Genomic DNA, 24174 nt, shown 5'->3' with positions numbered 1-24174 from the left:
AGAGCAGATGGTTATTTCGGCTTCTAACTCATGTAAAATTTTAAATTAGCAAAACTCTTGAATAAAGACAGCGGAGGATCTGGAACAGTTATGAATTGGACTCAAGCTAAGGGGGATCATGATTTTGGTACCCTACGTGAATTAAAAAATTTAATTTATAATGAATGCTTAATTTTCTTTTAACCCTTTCGCCGTTTTCTCCTGTACTCAAAAATTTCCGTTTTTTTCCCTCTGTTTTTCGCCGCATTAGAACAAAAATAACGAATCAAACAAGTAAACATTTACAAATAATATTATACATACAAGTAAACATTTACAATTAACAACATTTACAAGTAAACATTACAAAGCGTTTAAAATGTAGAAGAACGCTTGAAGCGCGTTATGGCCACCCTGCAGAAGTTTCACTTGAACGCGCTAGGTTAGTTACGGAAGACGAAGTGGTTAAACTGGAAAATAATTTTCTTTATCACCATGGAATTAAAGACTAAAATTATCATTTTGTCCTTGTGGTCAGTTGGGTTATACAGTCAAACGCTTTATTCAAGTGTTACGACTATTTATACATTCAATTACTCTTTTAGTAAGGCAAGATTTGAATGTATGAATGCCATCTTAATGAAAATATAAATAGATTGCAATTTTGACACGAACGTAAATCAAGCATTATAGTACCATCTTCAGCCCCGGCCCACTATATTTAGATATATCCTTTATCACTTACAGTCCAAGCAATTCTCCCAGCCTCCATACATGGCTTTTATATGGAGAATCCGAATTTTGACCCTCGATTCATCGAATCCAAAATGCCTTAATTACTTGGTCTCCGGTATTATGTTGAAGATTATAAATGAGAAGTCATTTTTAAAAGAAAAGGATGCCAAAGAGAGGAAGTTAGAGTACTGTTCACTTATACAATATTTGCGTATAATTAAACCATAGTGGGAGGATTAATGTTCAAGGAGCCGGTCTTTGAGACAAAACCTTGGGACGTTTATATCGCTTTTTAAAGGTCAATTCTGATCAAGTGCCGAAAATAGATTCGTACCCAGTAAAATTTAAATGCCTTCTGTCATTAACGACTACTAGGGGGACGAAAAAGCTTTGTGTCCCTAAAAATGCCATCATTTGTTATATAGGAAGTACACGGTGAATAGTTTATAGCAAGTTTAAGTTAATGTTTGTAAATAGTATGCAAGTAATGTAAGTAAATAGTATAAAAGTATGCCGTTTCATTCTCATGTTGCAGAATGTGTAGGTCAAGTGTTTAAAAATGCTACATAAAATGTAGCCAGTTTGTAAAAACTAAAGCCATAGTTTCCAAAAAAGTACATTTTTATTTACAGTTCGAAGGCATAGTAAAAGTTTATAAAAATTTTACATGCTTTGATGGACATCGTTGAGCGTTTTTAAAAGCATTCAGGTACTGGTAGAAGTCTATGGACTTTACCAGAGCTCGGCTCTCGTCCCGAAGCAAATAGTGGTCGTCAACTATCAATTGCACATAGTCATTCCTAAGATGCAACAGGATTTAAGAATTCATGGCTATTCAGTGAAGATTCACTTTGTCAATATAATAAGTTGAAAAATAAAATCAACTGGTCAAGCCATTAAAAATCAACAAGGGTTGTTATTTTTCCATCGGTGAACAGCATAGAGAATTTGCATTTCAGATGCGTTGAGTTTCAGTTTTAAGAGCGTATCGAAGATTGAGCGAGGAATTTTGGCGAAATCATCGGAAGACAAGATACGATCTGCATGATTTTCGATAACACTCACGCACTTCTCCTGTACGAAGCGCATTTTCAATTTAATTGCTATCTGCAAGATTTTCAAAACCGTATCCGGAGTCACCTCTTTGCAGATAAAAAGCTCAGTTTGTGTCATCAGTTCCTTTACTTTAAATTTCAAAGCCGTTTTGTACGTTTCCACAGCAATCTTCAAATTCGTTAAATAAATGTTTTGTCCGTATAGAAACCTGTAAAGAAATTACTTTAGTTGTGGAAGAGAACCACTGCATTCATAAAACGAGTTCCAATAAGTCGGATACATTGCATGCAATTGGAATTGCAAGCCGCATTTCAGACAGTTTCCAATTTTATACTGAAGTATAAACATAAGGCCTTAACTAGAATTTTTACTCAGATGAAATTCTCATTTAATTTTATTTACAATAGTAAAGAAATAGAAGCCTGTTTTTATTTAGAACAAATTGGTGGAATGACTCATTATGGTCCATAAAACAGTGATTATCTAATTTGCGTCGAAAGATCAAAAATGAATTTTACGAACTGTTTAAATAACCTTTTAACAGCCACATACGAGTTCAGTAAAAACCATCAGTGTGGATTATAGCCACATGCGCTTCTGGCCCAAGCCTACAGTTCAAATTCCACGGATCGATACTGCCGGCCCTATGCCGTTCACGCAAAGCACTTCAGCTTGGAGCAGTTAGTCAGAAGGTACATCCTTAAAGTTTAGATTGCTGTTGTATGGCAAAATTGGATCTTACTAAAAAAATTTGCCGAAATTATTGCCGTTTCGTTTAATACAAATTGATGCTAGCAGACATCCCGATTTTACTTTACGAAACAAGCAACGATTATCAAACATTTGATTTTATAAACATAAATAAAACTAGCCCACATAATGCAAGTTGCACTTCACTCAGCTACGTAAAATTCATTGAACGAAACTAAAGTATGGTTATTCTTAAACTTCCGAATGCTTATACTTTTAGGAAACAATTCTTATCTTAACGGCCTTTGTACAAATTTGCGGTACTTGCTATACCAAGAGAAGTTAGTACTAAATGAGCGTTCTGAAGCCATTAGATTAGATCCTCAAGTGTTCCGTTTCATTACTGCCCAATTCAATGACATTATTTCAGAAATGCTGTACTTCCGATTCGTAAAATAACTAACGAATTACACCATTCACCGATTGGATACAAATCAATATTTGTAATAATTGAAAGACTAGGCTTAAGCGATAATTCGGTTCATACGTGAAGAACGGACAAGGCCTTGAATAGTCTAGCTCGTCAATTGCCGATAGATGTGATGGTTGAACATTAATGCGGAAAGAAAATGGCCTAAAAATTTTAGATTTTAGTTTGGCAATAGTGTGGAAAGCTACCTTTAAGGTTCAAAAAACAATTTTTAAAAAATTGGGTTGCAATATTACATTATCTTGAGATGCCGCAAAAGAGCTTGAAATTTGTAAAAAAAATTGAATTTGGATGGAATATTTCCGAATTTTTCGTTCATATAATGTTAAAGATTTTTAAATACATATATAAGCATTGCAATTTGAAAGATTACTACAAAGTATAAATATTTGTCAAATTTTGCGTTTATTTCCGTAACCTTAATGATTACAAACGTTACAGCGGCAGAATGTTTCTACTTCATTGCCACATTAAACTTTAAATTTTCCCATCATCACACGTTAGTCAATTTTTGCTCTTGTGTAACCTCTTGCGATTGAACCACAAACATTTGAAGCCGATTCGGCCACCAGTTCACAGCTCTTCCCACTGCCTGCATGTGACAAGTAAGCGCAGGGAAAGTCGATAACCGAGTCCCCTATACTATTTGGTTCAGTTTCAGATGCCTTCTGTATAAAGTTTGAGAGTCACTTGAAACATTTTAGCAAGGGGAGTTCAGTTACTCCATTTTTAAGCCATGAGATCATGTCGATGTAGTCCTTTGCATTGAAGTTCATCTTTGGAACTTAAAACTTCCCGACTCTGTCATTACTTTCAGTTCCACTTTTAAAACGCGTCCTAAACTAAGTTCTCTTAGAATTCTAGGCTTATCACTTAGCAAGGACAAAGGGATATTTTCTGAAGCGGCAGAGTACCCATTTCTTCGCCTAATCTAGTCTACAGCGTTCTTGAAATTGACAGATATAACGTGATTATGAGAAGGTTCAAGAAGATGTTTGGAACTATTAGTGCATGAAAGTTTTCACGTAATATCAAACCACACATGCATCTGGTAGTTTTATCTCGCGTCTAATGGATCTGGTTGGTTTGCCTCTTTTTGTAAAGAATACCGCTGTTTAGCGTTGTCATTGTCGCCAGTAATAGCTTCTGATGCTCTAGCATTTTTGTCCGTTTTTGATTTAGTTATTCTCTGTAGTTCTTTATTCTTCCTCAAAGCGCACGTGGTAGCGATGTCAATATTAGCTATAACTTTATCAATATTGCCTTAACTCGGCAAAGCTACCGATTTGAAACCAGCTCCGTCCTTGTCACCGGATGCAGACGAATCTTCGCCTTACTTCAACAACAACCGCTCCAGCGACGACTCAGAGCCATGCCTATGTCATAGGCAGACTGTTTATACTCGTATTCATATGACGCCTATTTAAAGCCTTATTTCATAATCGGGGCAATCAAAAATCCTTAAAAGTTGCAAAAGGTGTTTATGAAATTAACGTCCTTGCGGCACCTCAAGATGTTCTCGAATATTTATTATCTATACCAAAAGGCAACTTTTCCGCGCTATTACAAATTAAAAATCGCAAATTTTTTTCGTTCCACCCTAGTCAACAGTTGCAGCAATTCCGACACGCCATATCAGGAATAAAAAGTATGCTCAACTTCGTTCAAAATTTTGCAAAATTACCCATGATAAAACCGAGTGCTGTGTGTGCACTTGTGAGACAATATAATTTAAGAACTTGGCAAGGAAGTTTTACTTCAACTCATTGTAGAGAAAAATACGGCGATAATATTCAACATTAAATTGCTCTAGATTCATACACAAAACCAAAATTCTGGAGTTCCCAACACCTTTCAAGTATGTTAAGAATTAACCAGGAAGTGTTTTTAAAGATAGAGTTCAAATCAACTACACATTTAACTTGCATTTTTACTTGAAAAGCCATCAAATTCGCGAATACATCTAGAATACAAATAGAAAGTAAAACTTACTCGATAAGATTTTGAAAGCCTTCTTTCGAAATATCGGGTACCCTAATTGGGTCGCTTATCTGATCCGATTGACAAAACATCTCCTCGAGCACTGGACTCCAACAAGCCAGAATCAATTTATGTGCTTGGAAAGATGCTGTTAATCCATCCTTCCCAACTAGAAAATTGACGTCTGTTAGCTTACCCGTTTCTCTGAAGTGATCAATTTTCTGAGGCTTCGTCATATGAGTTCTGGGTCTGCCCGATCCTGGAACGACCATTTTCATTATAAATTAAAGTAAAAATTAAATTTTAAAGCAATGTTATTAAGCAAGCCACCTTTTGAAAGCCTTCCACATCCCCACACGAAGTATCAATTTCATTATCTCGGCAATTGCAACAGTAAGGCACGTTTTCAGTGCTGGCAAGGATTAAGGATGTTGGGCAAATTATCACTCGTAAAATATTGCAAGTTTATGTGCTGAAGTCGAATCAATCTTCGCGATATTTTATGGCGGGGAGGGAGGCTGCTTCAAACCTTAGAAAAAATATACCGTTTCGTAGAATTTTTACATGAAAACGTTACATTAGTTCAGTTTGCCGTTAGCTTCAAGTTATAGTGGGCCAAAATAATAACCATATGCTTTTAAACTTGGCGTTAAAATCTCGCATGAGTTGTGGGACTCGAGATTTGCCTACTTTATAGTGACAATAAGTCAAATCTTCAGTGGAAAAAAAATTCGAACAATCTCGTTTCGATTCCTGCAAGAATAAATTGGGTATTAAAATCTAGACAAACAGCGATGATCAGGATTTCAAGTTTTTAAAAATTTGAAAGATGAATAGTTTATTTTTTCAATGATTTGTCTAAGTGTTTCTCGGAATTCTTGCTAATATTGGATTAGAGGTGGTTTTCCAAGAAACTGCACTTTCTCAACATGAAATTTCTACTCTTTGTTAGCACACAATAAAAATCTTACAAGATCAGTTTTATTCAATTTAAACTGAAAGATTCTTCACCGTTTCTCTTTTCTAGACTTTATATTGACGAGAAACCGATATATTTTCTTAAATAATTGGGATAGAAATGTCATTTAAAGGCAATACAAGTCCTTTAATTTTGCATTGGTGCAACAAATCAACTGTAAAGAAACATTAGCCCTTTTAAAGTTTCTTTACATAAACTTCAAATACTGTGTCTGACAGAAGATTACGTATCGTATACTTACTCTACTGTCATTTGGGAGCTAATGCTCAATATCGATGGATTCAGGCAATTTGACCCTAGCAGAGGGCATCACACGCCTTTTAATAAACTGCAAATTTAGTTTCATATTTTATCGTATTAACTCATCAATGCATTTTCATGCCACTATTTCGTTAACGGCGATTGTTTTTATTTCAGCAAATGCTCGATGTTCGCAGGTACAGTAATATCAAGTAACTTTTCAAATTTTCTTAGCCCTCAGCCCTAAGTTTTAAAATCTTCCCGACTGAATCTTTTGCATGCATGTTTCATTAGAAGCATACTAGAGCAGTAAAGAAGTATATTTGAACGAAAATGATATCGTCCACTATTTGGCCCAATTTTCAAAATGGCTTTGCACAACAGAAGGCGGTCAGGATACGAGAAGCTAAACCACGCCAAATTTTCAAAGAAACTGAAACTTTTCAAGATGCATTACTATGCATTCGCTCACATTTCAACAATATTAATGTCATTGCATGCGTCTTAATATTTTTTTAGAAAAAAAGATTTACCTAAAAAGCTTTATTCGCCATTACCAGCTCTATCGAAGAAGCTAATGTAATGATCAAAAGATGATTTTCCCTTTGATTTAGACCTATCAGACTCAAGATTCGTACCGAGCATGCACGATAATGCACCGTCCACAAAACCTGGTCTAAAGTAGCTATGATACTTCGACAAGCAGGCTTTTTTTCCGTAAAAAGCGGGGGGGGGGGCGCTTTTAAATGGGCAATTATTTAAAATCAAACTTAATTTTAAAAACGTTTAATTTTTTGGAGATTAACAGGAAGTCATTAACTAGAGAAATAGCATTCGAAAAAGTTTTCGAGGAACTGACTAAATATAGGATCTCGCAGTTAACTTCCAGTAACTCTGCATGTCTTTAATATCTAGGTAGTACGAATCTTGTTTTTAAATATATGAATTGCATTACTTGAATCATTATTAATTTCTCTTCAATCACGATGTCCATGAATTTTTTAAAAATTAGAACAGCAAAATGCATTAAAATTCGACAGTTTTAACTGCAATGAGACTTAAGGCCAAAAACTTCATTGCATTTTTCCTGTAATTTTTAGTATATTAGCTAGAGAGATACGCAAGTTAGTTGGGAAAAAAAATCGCAATATTAATAATTTCGCTTACCTTTCATCATAGCTGTGCTATTTTAAAACCAAATGACGCACAAAATAAGCAGATTATCAGTTCAACCAAATGAAACTTCAAATTTGATCAGTGATATTTATTTAAAACATTAGAAGAAATTTAAATACTAACCATTGCCACCATTACACAAAAATACAATATTTTTTTAACTAGTTATATAATCAATCTGCCTTCAGTTGAATTTACACTGGGACAGTTTGGAATCACGTACTTCCGTTCAGATCACTACAATAACTTTGTGTGATCTCGATGGATGACATATTTTAAACCCAACTTCACTGACTTGTGGCCATACAGTGTCATCATCCTTTTGTATGTGAATGTCTCACTGGGGCTAAACATTTTGGTACTGACTATTGTCTGGAATACATCGAAGGGTAGACTTGAATCCCCCCAAAAGATATGTTTATTAACTGAAATTCAATATGAACAACTGTGTATAGCCGCACATTGCTCTACATATTGAACTGAAGACACAATCATGATTCATCATGGAGCCGCGGTGATCTAGTGGTAAAATCTCGGATTTGGAAACTTCCAGATTCGAACCCTGATTCCACTAAGGATCTGTTGTGTATGTGAGCCTGTTGCAAGTTAAATTTGACATCATGACATGGCTAATAGCATCATTCAGTAATACTTGAAACATGTTTCCACGTTTAGTACTATTTACTTTAAACCCAACTTCACTGACTTGTGGCCATACAGTGTTATCATCCTTTAGTATGTGAATGTCTCACTGGGGCTAAACATTTTGGTACTGATTATTGTCTGGAATACATCGAAGGGTAGACTTGAATCCCCCAAAAAGGTATGTTTATTAACTGAAATTCAATATGTACAACTGTGTATAGCCGCACATTGTTCTACATATTGAACTAAAGACACAGCCATGATTCATCATGGAGCCGCGGCGATCTAGTGGTAAAATCTCGGATTTGGAAACTTCCAGATCCGAACCCTGATTCCACTAAGGATCTATCGTGTATGTGAGCCTGTTGCAAGTTAAATTTGACATCATAAGTCATGCATCATTTCAGTGGTGTGGCGCGGAAGTTTTGAGAGTGTGATACCATCTCAGATGTCATTCTCACCATTTGATCATGATTCAAAAGTACGAGCTCCATCCCTAAACAGCCTTCATGTTGTCTCATAACATAACATTAAGCCTTCTTGCGTCCCCGGTGCCTATAACACTGAGTTATCTAACTGGTTGGATGAGCACAAGATACGACAAAAGAAAAAGAAAGGCATGACAAACCATCCAAGGGATCTCCACAGAAAATCCAAACGAAATCTCATTCTGAACAGCTATATTTAATATTTTAACAAAGTAATAATTAAATGAAGTAAGCAAAAATATCTAAAACAAATGGTGACAGTGAGTTGAACTTACAGCGAAACGTTGATATTTACAAATGCAACTTCTCTACATTTTTGAGGCCGTAAGATGTGGGTAAACTAAATAGAGATTACTAATTGAAGAGAAAAGAAGAAAGAAAGAAAATGAAAAATGATAAAAATTATCAAAAGTGGACGTTCATATGACTAAAATTAACTTAAAATTGATTTCTTACAATAGTTCATCCAAAGAAAGAATTTAATATTCTTGAAAGTTCGAGTAAAAATCTTGATTTTTAGAACCATTTATTTTAATTAGTTCCCTATTTTGTTCAAAATTAATCTAATTTCAAATGTTACAATCATTTAACCCTGCTGTTCGTCCTGTTGTTGTCCTGTAACCCTGCTGTTTGTTTTTCGTTCCATTCACTATGTATTGAAGTCCGTAGAACAAATGCATTGTAAGCAGAAGTATCAAGCATGTTATAGAATACTATCATGGGCCAGCGATTTGTTTTTCTTTTACAAGTGTATATGTTTAAAAGCTGATCAAGAGTATCCACAGCCCATTTAGTTGAATTATAATCTAAGATCTTTAATGGTTTTTTATCAGGTTTGTTGCTAATTTCTTTGTCATGATTTAAAGTGCTCATAAGAATAACATTTTTGTTCTTTATTGGGATGTAGTTTACAACTGTTATGTCTTCTGTAAAATAAAATGATGAGCTGTGAACTTCTTTGTTTGGCAATTGCTCAGGAAGATCTGATTTATTTTTTCTAATGGTGCCAAGCATAGTCATTTTCTGTTTTAGAAGAAGTTGTACTAAGTTGTAAGATATGAAAAAATTATCACATGTAATATTGTGTCCCGAATGCCAATAAGTAAGATCACACACTACTCGCATTCCCTGATTTTTTTTTTCTGGCTTTGACCCTTGTTCTTTTCCAGTGTAAATTTGTGCTATCAGTACATACGAAGTCTATTTTGATCCCATATTTAGAAGTCTTACTTGGTATATACTGTTTGAAAGGGCATTGGCCACGAAATTAAAGTATCATGCCACTTTAAAAAGCGACATGATACATTCCTTCATTTGTAAAGAACGGGTGAATGATAACTATCAGTTTCCGCTGAAAGAATTTTTTTTAAAAAATTGCACATCTTCAATTGCAAGTAGAAGGAAGGGGAGAATTGCCGAAGCTGGAGGTTCGATCTTTGATCCGTCCAGACAGGAAGAACCTTTCTTTAATATCAATGCTTCTAATTTCGTGCAACTTAACGAAATGAGTGTGAGTAATAACAGCGTGTATTAACAGCAATTGTGACAACAAGTGTGAGTAATAACAGCAATAGTTGTGAGTAATAACAGCAATAAACAACAAAAGGCATTGTTGATTACAATTATTTGTTGATGAGCCAAGGAAAGAGACACGGTCGCGTTAAACAGGATTGTGTACATATGTTAGGATTAAAGAAAGAAAATAAAAAAATATTTTGATATCAGAATTAAATGATTCTACGATCCTTATATCTAAGGTAAATGCTGAAATTACAAATGAAAACAAAACTTATGTTTGAACCTCAAACTTCTTAGTGTTAACATCTTCTAATAAACTCAAGACACCTATAATAATGTTAACATGAAATTAGCAGATGAAAAGTTTAATGTACTTGAATGAATGGATATACCTTTAGGTGTAGATGTATTTTATAAATTGCTGAGGTCAAGGTGAATTTCTAAACCGGAATCAAATCTCCTTCTGCAAAATGCTGTTTTCGGCTTCGTTGTGTCAGGAACCAATAAAAACTTCCGAGATTCCAACAGTCACAAATGGCTATGAGGATTTTAAAACAACCAGCTACTGATAAAGACCAAAAATTCCCTGCTGCAGAAGTTCATATTAGAAAATGATCGTTACATGGATGACGTACTATTTGGCTCTGGTGACTGAATTGCTTAAACGCTAATTGCCTTATTGTGTAGTAGAGGGATATTGTTACGCAGATGGTGCGGTAATAACTCTGACTTGTTGTGAATAGCGAGTAATATCTCTTTTCCAATCCCGAAGAGATGCTTGGAAATCCAAAAAGATATTTTTTTGTTTCAAGGTTACTTATGAAAATTCTGGTATGACGAAACGCCGTCAACCATTACAAGCGTCTTCGATCCACTTGGCATTCCGGGTCCAGTAGTTACGGATGTAAAGATATTTTTGCAGAATTTATGGTTGCTGAAACTAAATTGGGACGACCCTCTTTCTGCAAAGAATGGTTTTAATAATTTTTCCCATCATTTAATTGATTTTTGGAATAATTATCGTAAAATAATCCCTATTTTAAGCCGTACTTACAGATTTATAAAGAATTTTAAAAACAAAAGTAATAAAAAAAGAATCCTTTAGAATCTGGAAAGAGAGTATTCGAATTCTTTGGTCCAAGAGAATCTTTGTTTAAAGTTTGGAAAGAAACTTGTTTGTATTAAAGCAGGTACAAAATGAATACTTTGCTAAAGATGTTACACTGTGAAAAAGTCAGAGGTAAGTAAAGACCATTAGTTAAGAAATTTACATCACTTTCTTGATGATGACGCTCTTGTACAAGTTGGTGGAAGTCTAGATAATAGCAAGTTAAGCGTTGTTAGGAAATATTTTCATGTACGCCAAAAATAGTGGCCTATAAACGGAATTATATATTGCAGAAGCATTGTTTACTTTCAAGAAAATTAACTAATCAAAAAAACTTTTTATAAATTTTTAGATTTAGTTAGATAATTTTATTAAATATTAATTTGGATATGTTCTTATTATCCAACATTAGGCCTTTATGAATTCCTGTATCCATTTTTGATTAATTCATTTTATTGTAATTGAAATATTTTGTAAGTATTAAAAGAAATTCAGAATTTTGTTAAATTCGGACTAAATTGATTGTAGATAAAAAGCATATTCCTTGTTAAATTCCTATTAAATATTTTCATACTCATGTTTCAACAAATTTAAGTGATTTATTGATGAAACCTGTGTTTCGATATATATACTAAAATCTAGAATGAATAACCAATTTTTTTTTTTTTCAATAGTTACATTTCAGCGCAATTAAATCTCAAGATTCTCATAGATATAGATTCAAATATTGAAATCTTTTGATGGTCCGCAAAAGAAACTGAGTAATATTTTTTTTCAAATGTCCGAACAAAGTTTTAATAATGAGAGAAAAATTAGGGTCATATTTGATTAAAAAATTATGAATTACTGTATCCCTGTTCGATTAATTCATTTTATTGTAATTGAAATATTTTGTAATTATATTCAAAAAATTCAGTTTTGTTAAATTTGAATGAAATTCAAAGTAAATGAAAACATATTCCTTGTTAAAGTCCGATTAAATATTTTCATATTCAAGCTATAACAAATTTAGGTGATTTATTGCTAAAATCTGTGTTTCGATCTATATACTAAAATCTGAAATAGATTCAAATATTGACAATCTTTTGATGATCTGTAAAAGAAACTGAAAACATTTTTTTTTTTTACGAATATCCTAACAAATTTTTAACAATGAGAGAAAAATTAGGGTCATATCTAATTTAAAAAAATTAAAATCGTGAAAAATTTTACTGAGCCAATCCTTTCATAATTAACTTTCATTTAATATAAAATTAGTTATTCTTAGTTACTTTGAAACTAAATTAAGGAAATTGTGCTTGCTTCCTTATCGAATTTTTTTTTGCCCCCACGTCGATAAATCTCTGGCGCACACTCTTGACTAAAATGTTTAATTTTATCTGGAAAAGATAGCTGAATAGTTTTTAGCTTGAACTACAAAATGTGTATATTTTGTATCGATTACGATGTATTGCAATGATATCTTAAAAAGAATAATTTATAATTCCGTACTCTGACTACTGTATACAGCGCCGATTGTCGACAACATTTGTAACCGATTTTAAAATTTCTGCATTATATGTTTATGACTTTCAAATACACAAAAGCCGTTGTTTTATTAATTTGGGGGTCATAAAGAAAGGCAAGAGTAGAAAACAAAATTAATTTATTATCAAAAGTTATATATAATTATATTCAGTAGATGCAAAAGTTTTGTATATATAAGAATAAGATACGAAAATTAAGTTTATATAAGGATAGAATACAAAAGTTATGTAAAATCATACTTTACAATCTCTACCTTTTATTTGTACCTACATAAAAGGGACAGTCAAATAAAAACGGGGCGGATTATAGAACGAGCATTCTCTTAAGGGGTCAGTGGACTTTAAAATAAGCAAAAATGAACGAAAATGTACATTTTTATTTTTATTGTTTCATTGCCAAAATATATGTTTATATTCAACTAAAATAGTGTTATAAAATATTATTGTTCAATAAAATAAATATTTGACGGGTTAACAGAATAAAAAGTACATCTTAATGACTTTTCTCTAAGTGATATTGTAATTAGATTCACATATCTTTAAAAGGTTCTAGGTGTCTTAATTTTTGAAGAAATTAAATGAAACTGACAATAAAGATTTCGGTCAAACATTAAAAGAAAATAGGGTATGCATTTTATGTTTCGAGGTTTTTTAGCTAGTCTAAAAGTTAATTTTAGTTCAGAAAAACATAAAATTCCTATGAAAACTCAGTAAGTGTGCATAAAAATATTTCTAAAAAAATTACCATTTAATTGGAATTACGAAATCATACATAGTTTTGTTCCGATAAATTTACATTGAGTAATAAGAAAAAAATAATTGAAAAAAAATTAAAAATTAAGTCGCCTGGAATATTTTGAAATTTTAAAAAATGATATATCTTTTAAATTTTTAAAAATATATTTCGTTTCAAAATGTTTTTTTAAGAAATTTGATATATTTATATTTTAATACATATGCATAAAAAAAATTTATAAGAATAACTGAATAATTCCTAAAAGTTACTAATAGAATCCACTGTCCCCTTAAAGCATATTGAAAGATATTATTCTGCAGAATAGTCCAACAACACTGGGCAAGTTTGAACTGCAAAAAGTGCACATTTTATATCGATTGCGATGTATTGCAATGATACCTTAAAAAGAATAACTTCTAATTTCGCACTCCGGCTACTGCATACAACGCCGATTGTCGGTAACATTTGTAACCACTTTTGAACTTTCTGCACTGAATTTTCATGGCTTTCAAAATACAAAATGGCTGCAAGTTTTATTAAGCTCCGATGGGTCTTAAAGAAAAACAAGAGTAGAAAAAATTAATTTTTTATCAATTTATATATAATTATACTCAATTTTTTATCATGAGTTATGTATAATTATACTGAGTAGATGCAAAAGTTATGTATATTTAAGAATATGATACAAAAATTTTGTATATATAAGAATAAGATATAAAAATTTTGTATATGTAAGTATAAGATATAAAAATTTTGTATATATAAGTATAAGATATAAAAATTTTGTATATATAAGTATAAGATATAAAAATTTTGTATATATAAGTATAAGATATAAAAATTTTGTATATATAAGTATAAGATATAAAAATTTTGTATATATAAGAATAAGATATAAAAATTTTGTATATATAAGAATAAGATATAAAAATTTTGTATATATAAGAATAAGAAACAAAAATTTTATATATATAAGAATAAGATATAAAAATTTTGTATATATAAAAATAAGATATAAAAATTTTGTATATATAAAAATAAGATATAAAAATTTTGTATATATAAAAATAAGATATAAAAATTTTGTATATATAAAAATAAGATATAAAAATTTTGTATATATAAAAATAAGATATAAAAATTTTGTATATATAAAAATAAGATATAAAAATTTTGTATATATAAAAATAAGATATAAAAATTTTGTATATATAAAAATAAGATATAAAAATTTTGTATATATAAAAATAAGATATAAAAATTTTGCATATATAAGAATAAGATATAAAAATTTTGTATATATAAGGCTAGGATGCAAAAGTTATGTACAATAATAATTTACAATATCTACCTCTTATATGTACCTATCCCTAGCAGCACCACAATATTGTATAATATTTCGAAAATATTGAACAATATTGTGAATACCGAGTTACACCGAATACCGTATCAACAATATTATACAATATCAAATAACCTGAAAGATGGTCCGAAATTTTTTGAAGTATTATAAACTTAAGATTTAAGGCTTAATATATATTTGCTTAATAATTCAGTTTATTTGAGATTTTATTTCAAGAAATTCACTGGAGTAATTTTTCATTAAAAAGCTGAATATTGTATAATATTTTATAATGTTGTGTAAACTATATTGTAAATACAATATTTAGCAATGTTAAAGAATATTGCGAAAACCATATTGTGAATTCTATGTAAAACAAAATTGATCAACGTTGTGATGTCAGTATGTTTAATTTTGTATTTGATATTATGGTACAACTTATTATTTTTATTTTAATAAGTTTTCAAATGAGCAGACAATTGGGATATCTTGGTGCATATCTTGGCTTGGTTTTTTTTACTCCGGTTTTAAAAAAATATCCTCTTTTATTGATAAAAGGATTTATGTTCTTTGTATATTGAAAATAAAATAATGTTAATTTTAAAGGAACTAATTAGGTGTAGTTATCTGTATAAAATCGAAAAATTGTATATTTCATTTTTTGAACATGGCAAATTTTTATCTCGTCTGGCCAATGCTTGTTACAGTATACAATAACTTAATCGAATTCTGTTTTGACCTGGAACAAATACACAAAAGCAATTTCGTTGCTTTAAGCTGCTGTGTTGAATTTCAAAACAAGAAATTTAAAATTGCGTATTTTCATATTATCATAATTTGTCAAAGAATGGTTGAGGTACATTCTTCTCTATGAAAGGATAAAGATACAAAATTATGAGATTTCATCATTAAGATGTTAAATTTTCGCCTTTCAACACACACACACAAAATAAATTCTTTGGAAAAAACTAAAGTATAGAAGATACAGATTTTGAAAATTAATATGCGTTCGAAAAACAAATTATTTATTTGCATGAAATATTACTTATAAATTCTGCAGAAAAAAAAATGTAAATAAGTCGCATGGTTTTAACACATTTATATCTCTGAATGTTTTTTTCTTTCATTTTTATGTGATATTATTAATGAAAAGGCAACTTGTAACTTAGGGTTTATTTTGTAAAATTGTTGAAATAAAGAAAGATAGGTAATACTCAATTTAATTATAGAAAAATCTTAATGTTTTTAGTTGCAAAAATTAAGAGTTCCAATGGAAAATATTTTTTCAGTTTCCGAAGTGTGGAAGTTTTTCGAAAAACGAATTTGGATTCGAGTTTAGTTTGGAAGTAAATATTGGTTATGTGAGGAAAAAGTTGTGTAGGGAATTGGCGAGTCAGTAAGTTAAGATAATCAGATTCATAAGAATCCATTTTCCCCACTGTGTTAATTGGATCCCCGCGATTGGGAATGAAAGGAAGTGAAAAATGCTGTTTGTTTTCCGAACTCTCATTCGCGTGAAACTGATATTTTTTTAAGTAATCTTTTGTTGAATAGAGATAAATTTTAGAGCAGCCATACTCAGAATATTTAGGCGCTCGGAGGTTTAAATCAAGATAAATGAATGATATGAAATCAATAATTAAGTATTTCATTGCTAAATTAATTTTAAAAAATCGTTATTTGGGATAATTAATTATTTTTAATTATCCCAAGCAATGATTTGCACTATCAACGACAGGCAGTGATAGAAAATGAACAACTAATAGATAAATTACTCATATTAATTCATAAAATGTGCCGTATTGATACTGAAAACGAATTTTCACAATATTATTTAAATATTATAACAAAATAAAATAATAGCCAAAATAAGTAAAAATAATTATGAACTTATAATCAAATTTGACTATAGAACAATATTTTAAGATGTGTTGATCATTTATAAATGAATCAACTGCTAAAAATTTTTCGAAATCATATCTGGATTATTCAATAAAGGATAATAACACAATTATAGTTGTGATTTGCTATTTTGATAAAGTAAATAAATTCTTATCTATACTTATAAAAAGCTCAATTTGTATATGTGTGTTTGTTGGCGCTCTATAGGTCAGACCGCTTGACCTACAGCTACCAAATTTGGTACATGTATACCTTGGAGGTCGGGAATGTGCACCTGGGGTCTCTTTTTTTTGAATTTTTAATTAGAATTTTAATTATTAATTAAAAACTAACTTTCCCACCAGAAAATCTTTTCATTTCCCCACCGTCAAATGAGTAAGGCTTCAGTTTTTTTCTTTTCCCACGCTAAAGAGGATAGGCTTAAGAAATTTTCGGCAGATTATTTCAAAGGATTCTGTTTATTTTCTTAAGGTTTGATGCATTTAAAGTTAAACATTGTTAATGAATCGATCTTTCAGATTCATTCTGAAGTACTTTTGAATTAAAATAAAACAGAATAAAGGAAATTAAAAATTTCTAATCGGCATAGCGTTACCCCAACTGGAGTAGAAAAAGTCACGCATTTGCGTTACCGTAACTGGCGTTGAAAATTCAAGCATACGCATTGTGTTCTGATTGTTGGCAACCATTATCAACGGATGCGGACTTGATTTAAATAATTTTTAGGTTAGTTGCATGCTTTTGTATGTAAATTGTATTTATGTTAGTTATATATTTTTTTATATGCTTATAGTTTTAAGTACATCGTTTTTTAGTAGTTTTTTTAACCTGTTTTCGATTATTTTAAACGATTCTGTTTATTTTCTTAGTGTTTGATGCATTTAAAATCAAACATTGTTAATGAATCGATCTGCTCATGATGAATCTGAGAAAATTTTGCTGACAAATTCTTGAGATATTATATAAATTAAGAAAGATATTCTTTAGTGGCCATAAAGTTTAAACGCTCAGTGACTCTGTTTTCAGTAATTATATTATCAAAAAAATGGTTTGTTTCAGTAAAACATATAATTATATTAATTGCAGATTAATTCTTTCCACTTTAATTTAAAGCATAAATTCTACGGGAGCTAACAGAAAATTAGAGATATACATATTACATTACGGCTGAAGGCCTTTATAATATAATAAATGAATTATATGACTATCAAAATTTGAAGCTTTAAAATATTTTGATGAAGAAGCTGTTAAAATAGGAGTTACATAAAATATTTAATTATTAAAGTTTTAACGAACATTAAGATTGGCGAACCGGCTGGTCGCCAAAGGCGGCTAGTTCAAAATAAAGTTGCTTCTTCTTTGTAAAAGTTCGAATTTCAACAATAAATTTGTTTTAATTAAAAAGTATTTTAGAAAAAAAAAAATTCTGATTAATTTCTAATTTTTATTAGTTGACAGTTAGTATTTTTCAATTCCTCAAATTAAAAGAAATAGTAAGTTGTTTTAAAACTAAAAAGCAGCGTGATATGCTACAAAATACGTGCAAGTCACACTCACTTACTAGTTGTTCAAAAAGACTTTTTCCATAAGTTTGATGCGTGTTAAAAAGTAACATCAAAAACTGCTTAATTTGAAAACAAAAATCATTTAGTTAAAATTTAAATATAAATTACAAAAAAAATTCATTTAAAATTTCGAAACTTAAAAATTGAAGAAAATTAAAATTACATTTAAACTATAGCATTTCCCAATCCCCCTAACAATTCTGTTTAGTTATGAATGAAGGGTATGCTGTGCATTCATTATTTCATGTCGTATAAAAGATGTGATCTTTTTCAAATTAAGATATAGCAATAAAATGAATTTCCTAAAAATTGAATTCATTCGCTTTTACTTTTTCCTATACGAAGAAAAATTACCATAATCAAAAAATTAGAATTAGAGATTTTGATGAATTTTAAAATTCAAAGTTTCCTCGAATTCAATTTCCCGGGCAATTCAAAAACGCTTTGAGCTAGACGCATGAAATTTGGCAGACCAAATTTGAAGATTTCTATCAAATTTTGAACGACATTTATTCAGAGGAGATCTGTCTATCCTGCTATTCGAATGTAAGCTAACACGATAATACAAAACAAAGAGAGCTAGATGGATGAAATGTGGTGCACAGATTTAACATCTGAAGTGTAGATATGTATTGAATTTGAAACCAAATTTATTCAGAAATTGACCATATGTCGATCTGTATTTTTATATCAAGCAAGTGGGATAACTCAAAAACACAATGACTAATATACAACATTTAGTATGCGACTCTGTGACTACATTTGTAGTGTTGTCTCAGTCGGCCAAGGAAAAAAAAAAAAAGGGCTATTCGAAATAAATGATGATTTTCTTTGCAACTGCTCCATTCTAAAATAGGATAAAAATTCCTTTTACATTTTCTTCATTAAATTACTTCTTATTAATTCTTAATTTCGAAATTTTTATCCTAAAGAAGTCAGGAAATGTTAATATATATAAACTTTTTTCAAATGATTGCTCTTTTACATACTGTAATTTTTAAAAATATCTACATTAAAAACCACAATTTTTTTTTCCGTTATTCCATTTTAGAATAATATTTATGACTTAGAAAAATAAAAGATTACATCGAAATTGAAATAAGATCTTTGAAAAAAAAAAATTTTGGGATTGAAAGGGACGGGAAGAAACAACAGAATTGCCTAATTACGCAATTCTAGTGTCGTCCAAATGAATGAGGCACTCGTGTCAAAGTATTTATCGAAAATGCTTAAAACAATTGTTTTGGGAAAAACAGAGAAAAGACAATTTATTTGTTGCAGATATTTTTATTATAAGAAAGAAAAAGAACAAAAAATAAAATGGCGTTTCAGTTTTTTAATTTGTTCTCATTGTAATTATATTTTATTAATCATATTAGTTAATAATATTATATTATTTTATAACTATCAGAAACAGCATTAAAATTTTGGATTATGTACATTAAATTATTCTTTTAAATTTGCCCGATTTGCAATTGAATTAAATTTTAGCAAAATTCAATCATTATACACTGCCAGTTATTAGAACTAGACATACTAAAATTCTTATTAGTTATTTGTCATTTGCAACAGTAGAATGGAATCTAATAAATAACCTTGCTTTTCTAAGCCTAAAAAAAATAAGAAGCTTATAAAAAAGTTTCAATGAACAAATGATTGTTTTAAAGTTAATAAAAATGCATATTGAAATACAAATCATCAATACAGGTTTGAGTATTTTTACATTATTGACAGGTACATGTAATTATGATTACATCTGATTATCATAGTTGAAAATGTTGTGAATGAATCGATATCTAAAATATATTATCATAAATATTTTGTGGCAATATTTGCCTGCTTGCGAATCGGCAAATATAATGAAGGAATGAAAAAAAAAAAAAAAAAAGACTATCCATTTCATCAGTATTATTCCTCTATCCTTAAAATTGAATACAGCCCGAGGTAAAAAGTGCTGAAATTCTTGTGGCACTTGTCATAAACAAGCCCACTGACTTTAGAAGTCAGTGATTTTTTAAACCAAGGGCGCGTCTCTTGTTTTTTCAGTTGCGCCATCTAGGGCCAAGAGTACGACTTTAGCTACACACACGTCACCACCTTTTTTACGGGGCGGACTTCATTCACTCATCCACAGATCGTAATTTAGACCTGAATCAGCGAACGATCACCCCTGATCCAGTACCCCCCGTGGTATTACTCTCGACATGAAGGACTTGGTGACTACGACAGAGTTATACGTTCGCCAGCCACCATACACATGAAGAGTCTTCGGCCAGGGGGTTCGAACTCGCAACCAAGGGGCACGAATCCAACGCCCTAACAATCAGGCTATCCCAGCCCTTACTGAAATTCTTTCTATTGTGGAACTAGACCCCCTTTCTCGTATAACAATGAGTCATTTCACGACCTTCATAATGTTCGTCAACGGATTCTGAGACGACCACATTTCGATGACTCCATCTCATTAAGGGGTGAGACGCGGAACGATGAGTGCATTTCTGGTATTGACCTTGCATTTCCCATATTAGATACTAGCAAATGTAAACATCTCCTCCTTTCACCTCTATTTTGACGAATTAAACCCATGCTAACGCATGCACAAAAATGCGGATGGTTTTACAATCCGTTGCTGAACAGTAATTCGTCGTGTTTTACGAAGGTTGTGGTCATTTTCTATATTTCCACTCGTTACTTTAGCTTTGCGCATGCCTTAGGCTTCTCAATGAGGGGGAAATTGACAATTTCACTTCAGGACTCATTTTAGTTTACATTATAGCTAGGGATTGCAATACCGGTATTTTGAGCCATTTGTTTACATTACAGCGTAGTTTAGTTTACATTACAGCGTAGTGGCTTTGTTTCTGGCTGTTTTCCTTGATATTTTCCCCTCCGTGATGTGAGGTCAGAGAAATTCTTACGGAACTTTCAGTCAGCAAGCTTCAAAACGTATTAAAATTAGCTCTAGAGCAAGAAGAATTGAATTGTTTAATTACCGAAGCTCAAAACCTAGAATTTTCTAAAAACAACTGCTATCAAAAGTTTTGTCTCTCTCACAGGTACCCGACTTTTCAATTTTCACCTCTCTCAACAAATTAATTTGATTCAGTACTATTTCTAATTATGTTTAATAAGTTAATGTTATTATTTACATTATAAATGGATTTCACATAATATTGGAATCGAGTTTCTTTTCCGAGAATGGAATGACATTTATTCATTGTTTTTATACATTTACTAATACTTAAGTTATCGATTACGTAGAGTAATTAATTGAAATGTGCATTTTTGTATACGACTCTGAATTTTTTGTTTAATCTTAAAAAATACAGTTAGTAGAGAATAGCTGCTATTAATAATTAATATCGAATCTGATAAATAACGCTAAAAGAACATTAAGTTCATTCATAAAGCATTTACGTAAATAAATTTAACATAAAATGCTTTTGAGGTGTAAATTTTTGACCACCACAGATTAAACAGTACTTCCAAAGATAAAAATAAGGGTTTAAAAACAACAACATTTGCATTGTTCTCTTCCTCAGGAAATATTAATTTGAAAAATATCGATAGAATTATTGTAGAGTTTATTCTTTTGTTTAATTTTTTTAGAGAATTGATTTTTAAGAGTTGAGAATGAAAATTTTTCTTCGATTTTAAAACAACCGAAAAGAAATTCGGATAAAATTAAAGATTCTATTTTAATTCATTTAATTTGATTTTTTTTAATGCTTGAAATGTATTTTGTTGATTTTCTTTTAATTGGTTGGGTAATTTGCGTTGACTTTCACTGGAAAGCTGAAAGTTCTATGGTATCGTCTTTTGCCAACTGTTAAAAAGAATTCAGACTCCATTTCGTATGTCAGCGAGAAATCAGTCTCCCCCCTTAAAAAAAAAAAAAAAAAAAAAAGTCATTTGCACTACAATTTTGCTCTTGATTGTGAATTTTCTTTGAAAAAATTTTACATCTATGAGCCTGGCTGATGTGAAAATTCTAGTCCCGGAAGATGTTTTTCGTCTGCGAAAATAGAACGGAATCTTCTCTTCCTTCAGAGTGAAAACAGAAGGGGGACACCTGTTGCGCTTTAATTGAAACGTTCTACTCTAATAGGACATTCTATGGTTGTCATTTGCGATTTTAAGGTAGAGTTTGATTAATTTGTTGTTAGTTGCTTAATTAACATTCAACCGTATTTCAAAGATTTTCGTATATATTTTTTGTGCACCTTATCGCTGCTATATAATTAGAAGCATATTGTTACAAAATTTTTCTTCTATTACAAATATCGTTAATTAATCGTAGCACATTTAATCGCTAATCATTAGTTCAGCAACTTGCTTGCTTGCTGTCTAATCCTCTACAAAATCTCTACGTGTCGGCGACTCCGACTCCTCTCACACACTTCTGACGATAAACACACAACTTCTTCTGCAGATTCAGATTGCTTGTCTTTTATAGTTCCGGGAGGCGGGGCTGGAATCTTCAGACCAATCAGGGCGTACCTGGCTGTATCTCGGGTTACTACTGGATGGATCGTGAAGCTTCTCGAACTTTCCAGTGTGATCCATTTAGTCGCCAACCTCTGAGTTCATAGACACGGCACCCGCTCAGCACACACAGGACATATCGTACAACGGTCTTTCTTAAGATGACACTATTCGTCTTGCTGGGAAGCAAAATTACAGGTTTGTAACAATATATATACAGGGTGTCTCAAAAACCTTAACCGCGGCTTTTATTCCTTAAATATTGATCATAGACATATATTGTAAATTACAAAGTTGCGTAAAAAAAGGTGTAAAATGTTATGAAATCGATCAAAATTTTCAGGGGATTAAACTTTGAAAAATACAAAATTTAAATTTTTATACGGACCCCGTACGAAAAAAAAAATCCCAGTTAGTAAATTGTGCCCCATCCTCTAACGTCATGTACAAAATTTCAGCAATAACTAAAGATACGAAGCATATTTTATTTCCTTAGGATGCATTCCTTCGTCGCGTCATTTGCACTGAAGCTGTAAACATTTGCATTTTAATTTGTGATTGACCCTTCACCAACTTTGTTTTAACATATCTTTGAGAGTTTTCATGAAAAAATTCTGAAATTTTGTACATAACCTTATTAAAGAATGGGGCACATTTTACTCATTGGGAATTTTTTTGTACGGGGTCCGTATTAAAATTAAAATTTTGTATGTTTTTTGAAGTTTAATCCCCTGAAAATTTTAATCGATTTCATAACATTTTGCACCTTTTTTTACACACTTTGTAATTTACAGTATATGTCTGTGATCAATATTTAAGGAATAAAAGCCGCGGTTAAGGTTTTTGAGACACCCTGTATATATATATATATTAAATCAGGATAGACGAATCGAATATAAAGCATTATTATCAATGAAATTTCAAACCGCTTTACATTTTTTTTCTCGAAAAATGCATTGCTTATTTATTCTCTATGAAACTTTTTAATTATTAAAATAAAGCTATTTGAAATTCGCTACGACAGAGGAATTCGCTTCATAATTATAAAAAAACACTTTATATACTGCTTTAATTTGATCGAATTATAAATAATCATAAATGAATGCTTAAAATACAAATTTGTTTTTTTACACATCCCCAATAACGTCATTCCCAACATGGTGAAGAGAAAACAGCTTTACTGATTCATATCATCTTATTTAAGAATATCAATTTTGTTTTCCTTTTCAACAAGCAATTCATATTCAAGAAATTTTTAATTTAAGTTTTTTTTTACTTTCTTTTTACACAAATTATGAATGTAAATAGAGACTTGTCACTTTAAAGCAAAGTGTTTCCTGCCTTTTTAAAAAAAAAAATGCAATATTAAGCATGCATATTTAATTTTTGCATTTCCTATAGTCTGTGTATTTTCTGTAGGTCACATTTCTACCGCGTTACTGGTACCAGATAACCAATAACGAGGTAGAAAATGTGACCTTGAACCGCCTATAGAAAATACACAGACTATAATAGAGGAAATTAAATTTTCTTC

At 30.9% G+C, this 24174-nt stretch overlaps 1 protein-coding gene across 1 annotated transcript; it reads right to left on the bottom strand.

Annotated features, from left to right (window-relative positions):
* Nucleotides 1–1317: 1317 nt before the first annotated feature.
* Nucleotides 1318–7455, bottom strand: LOC129958812 (BTB/POZ domain-containing protein 3-like). Its single transcript, XM_056071503.1, has 3 exons — nt 7317–7455; nt 4943–5189; nt 1318–1978 (listed from the first exon to the last, which is right to left on the bottom strand). The coding sequence occupies exons 1-3, from the start codon at nt 7324–7326 to the stop codon at nt 1618–1620; spliced, it is 618 nt and encodes a 205-aa protein (XP_055927478.1). The 5' UTR covers nt 7327–7455; the 3' UTR covers nt 1318–1617.
* Between the last annotated feature and the right edge of the window lie 16719 nt (nt 7456–24174).

The sequence above is a fragment of the Argiope bruennichi genome, chromosome X1 (assembly GCF_947563725.1).
Source record: "Argiope bruennichi chromosome X1, qqArgBrue1.1, whole genome shotgun sequence".
Taxonomy (NCBI): Eukaryota; Metazoa; Arthropoda; class Arachnida; order Araneae; family Araneidae; genus Argiope; species Argiope bruennichi.
This window is presented reverse-complemented; position numbering and strand designations above follow the sequence as displayed.

Excerpts from the sequence above, each read along its gene's own strand:
- LOC129958812 (XM_056071503.1), bottom strand. Across the intron at positions 1,979-4,942 it reads GGCTTTCAAAATCTTATCGA|GTTTCTATACGGACAAAACA; the intron begins GTAAGTTTTACT and ends ATTTCTTTACAG.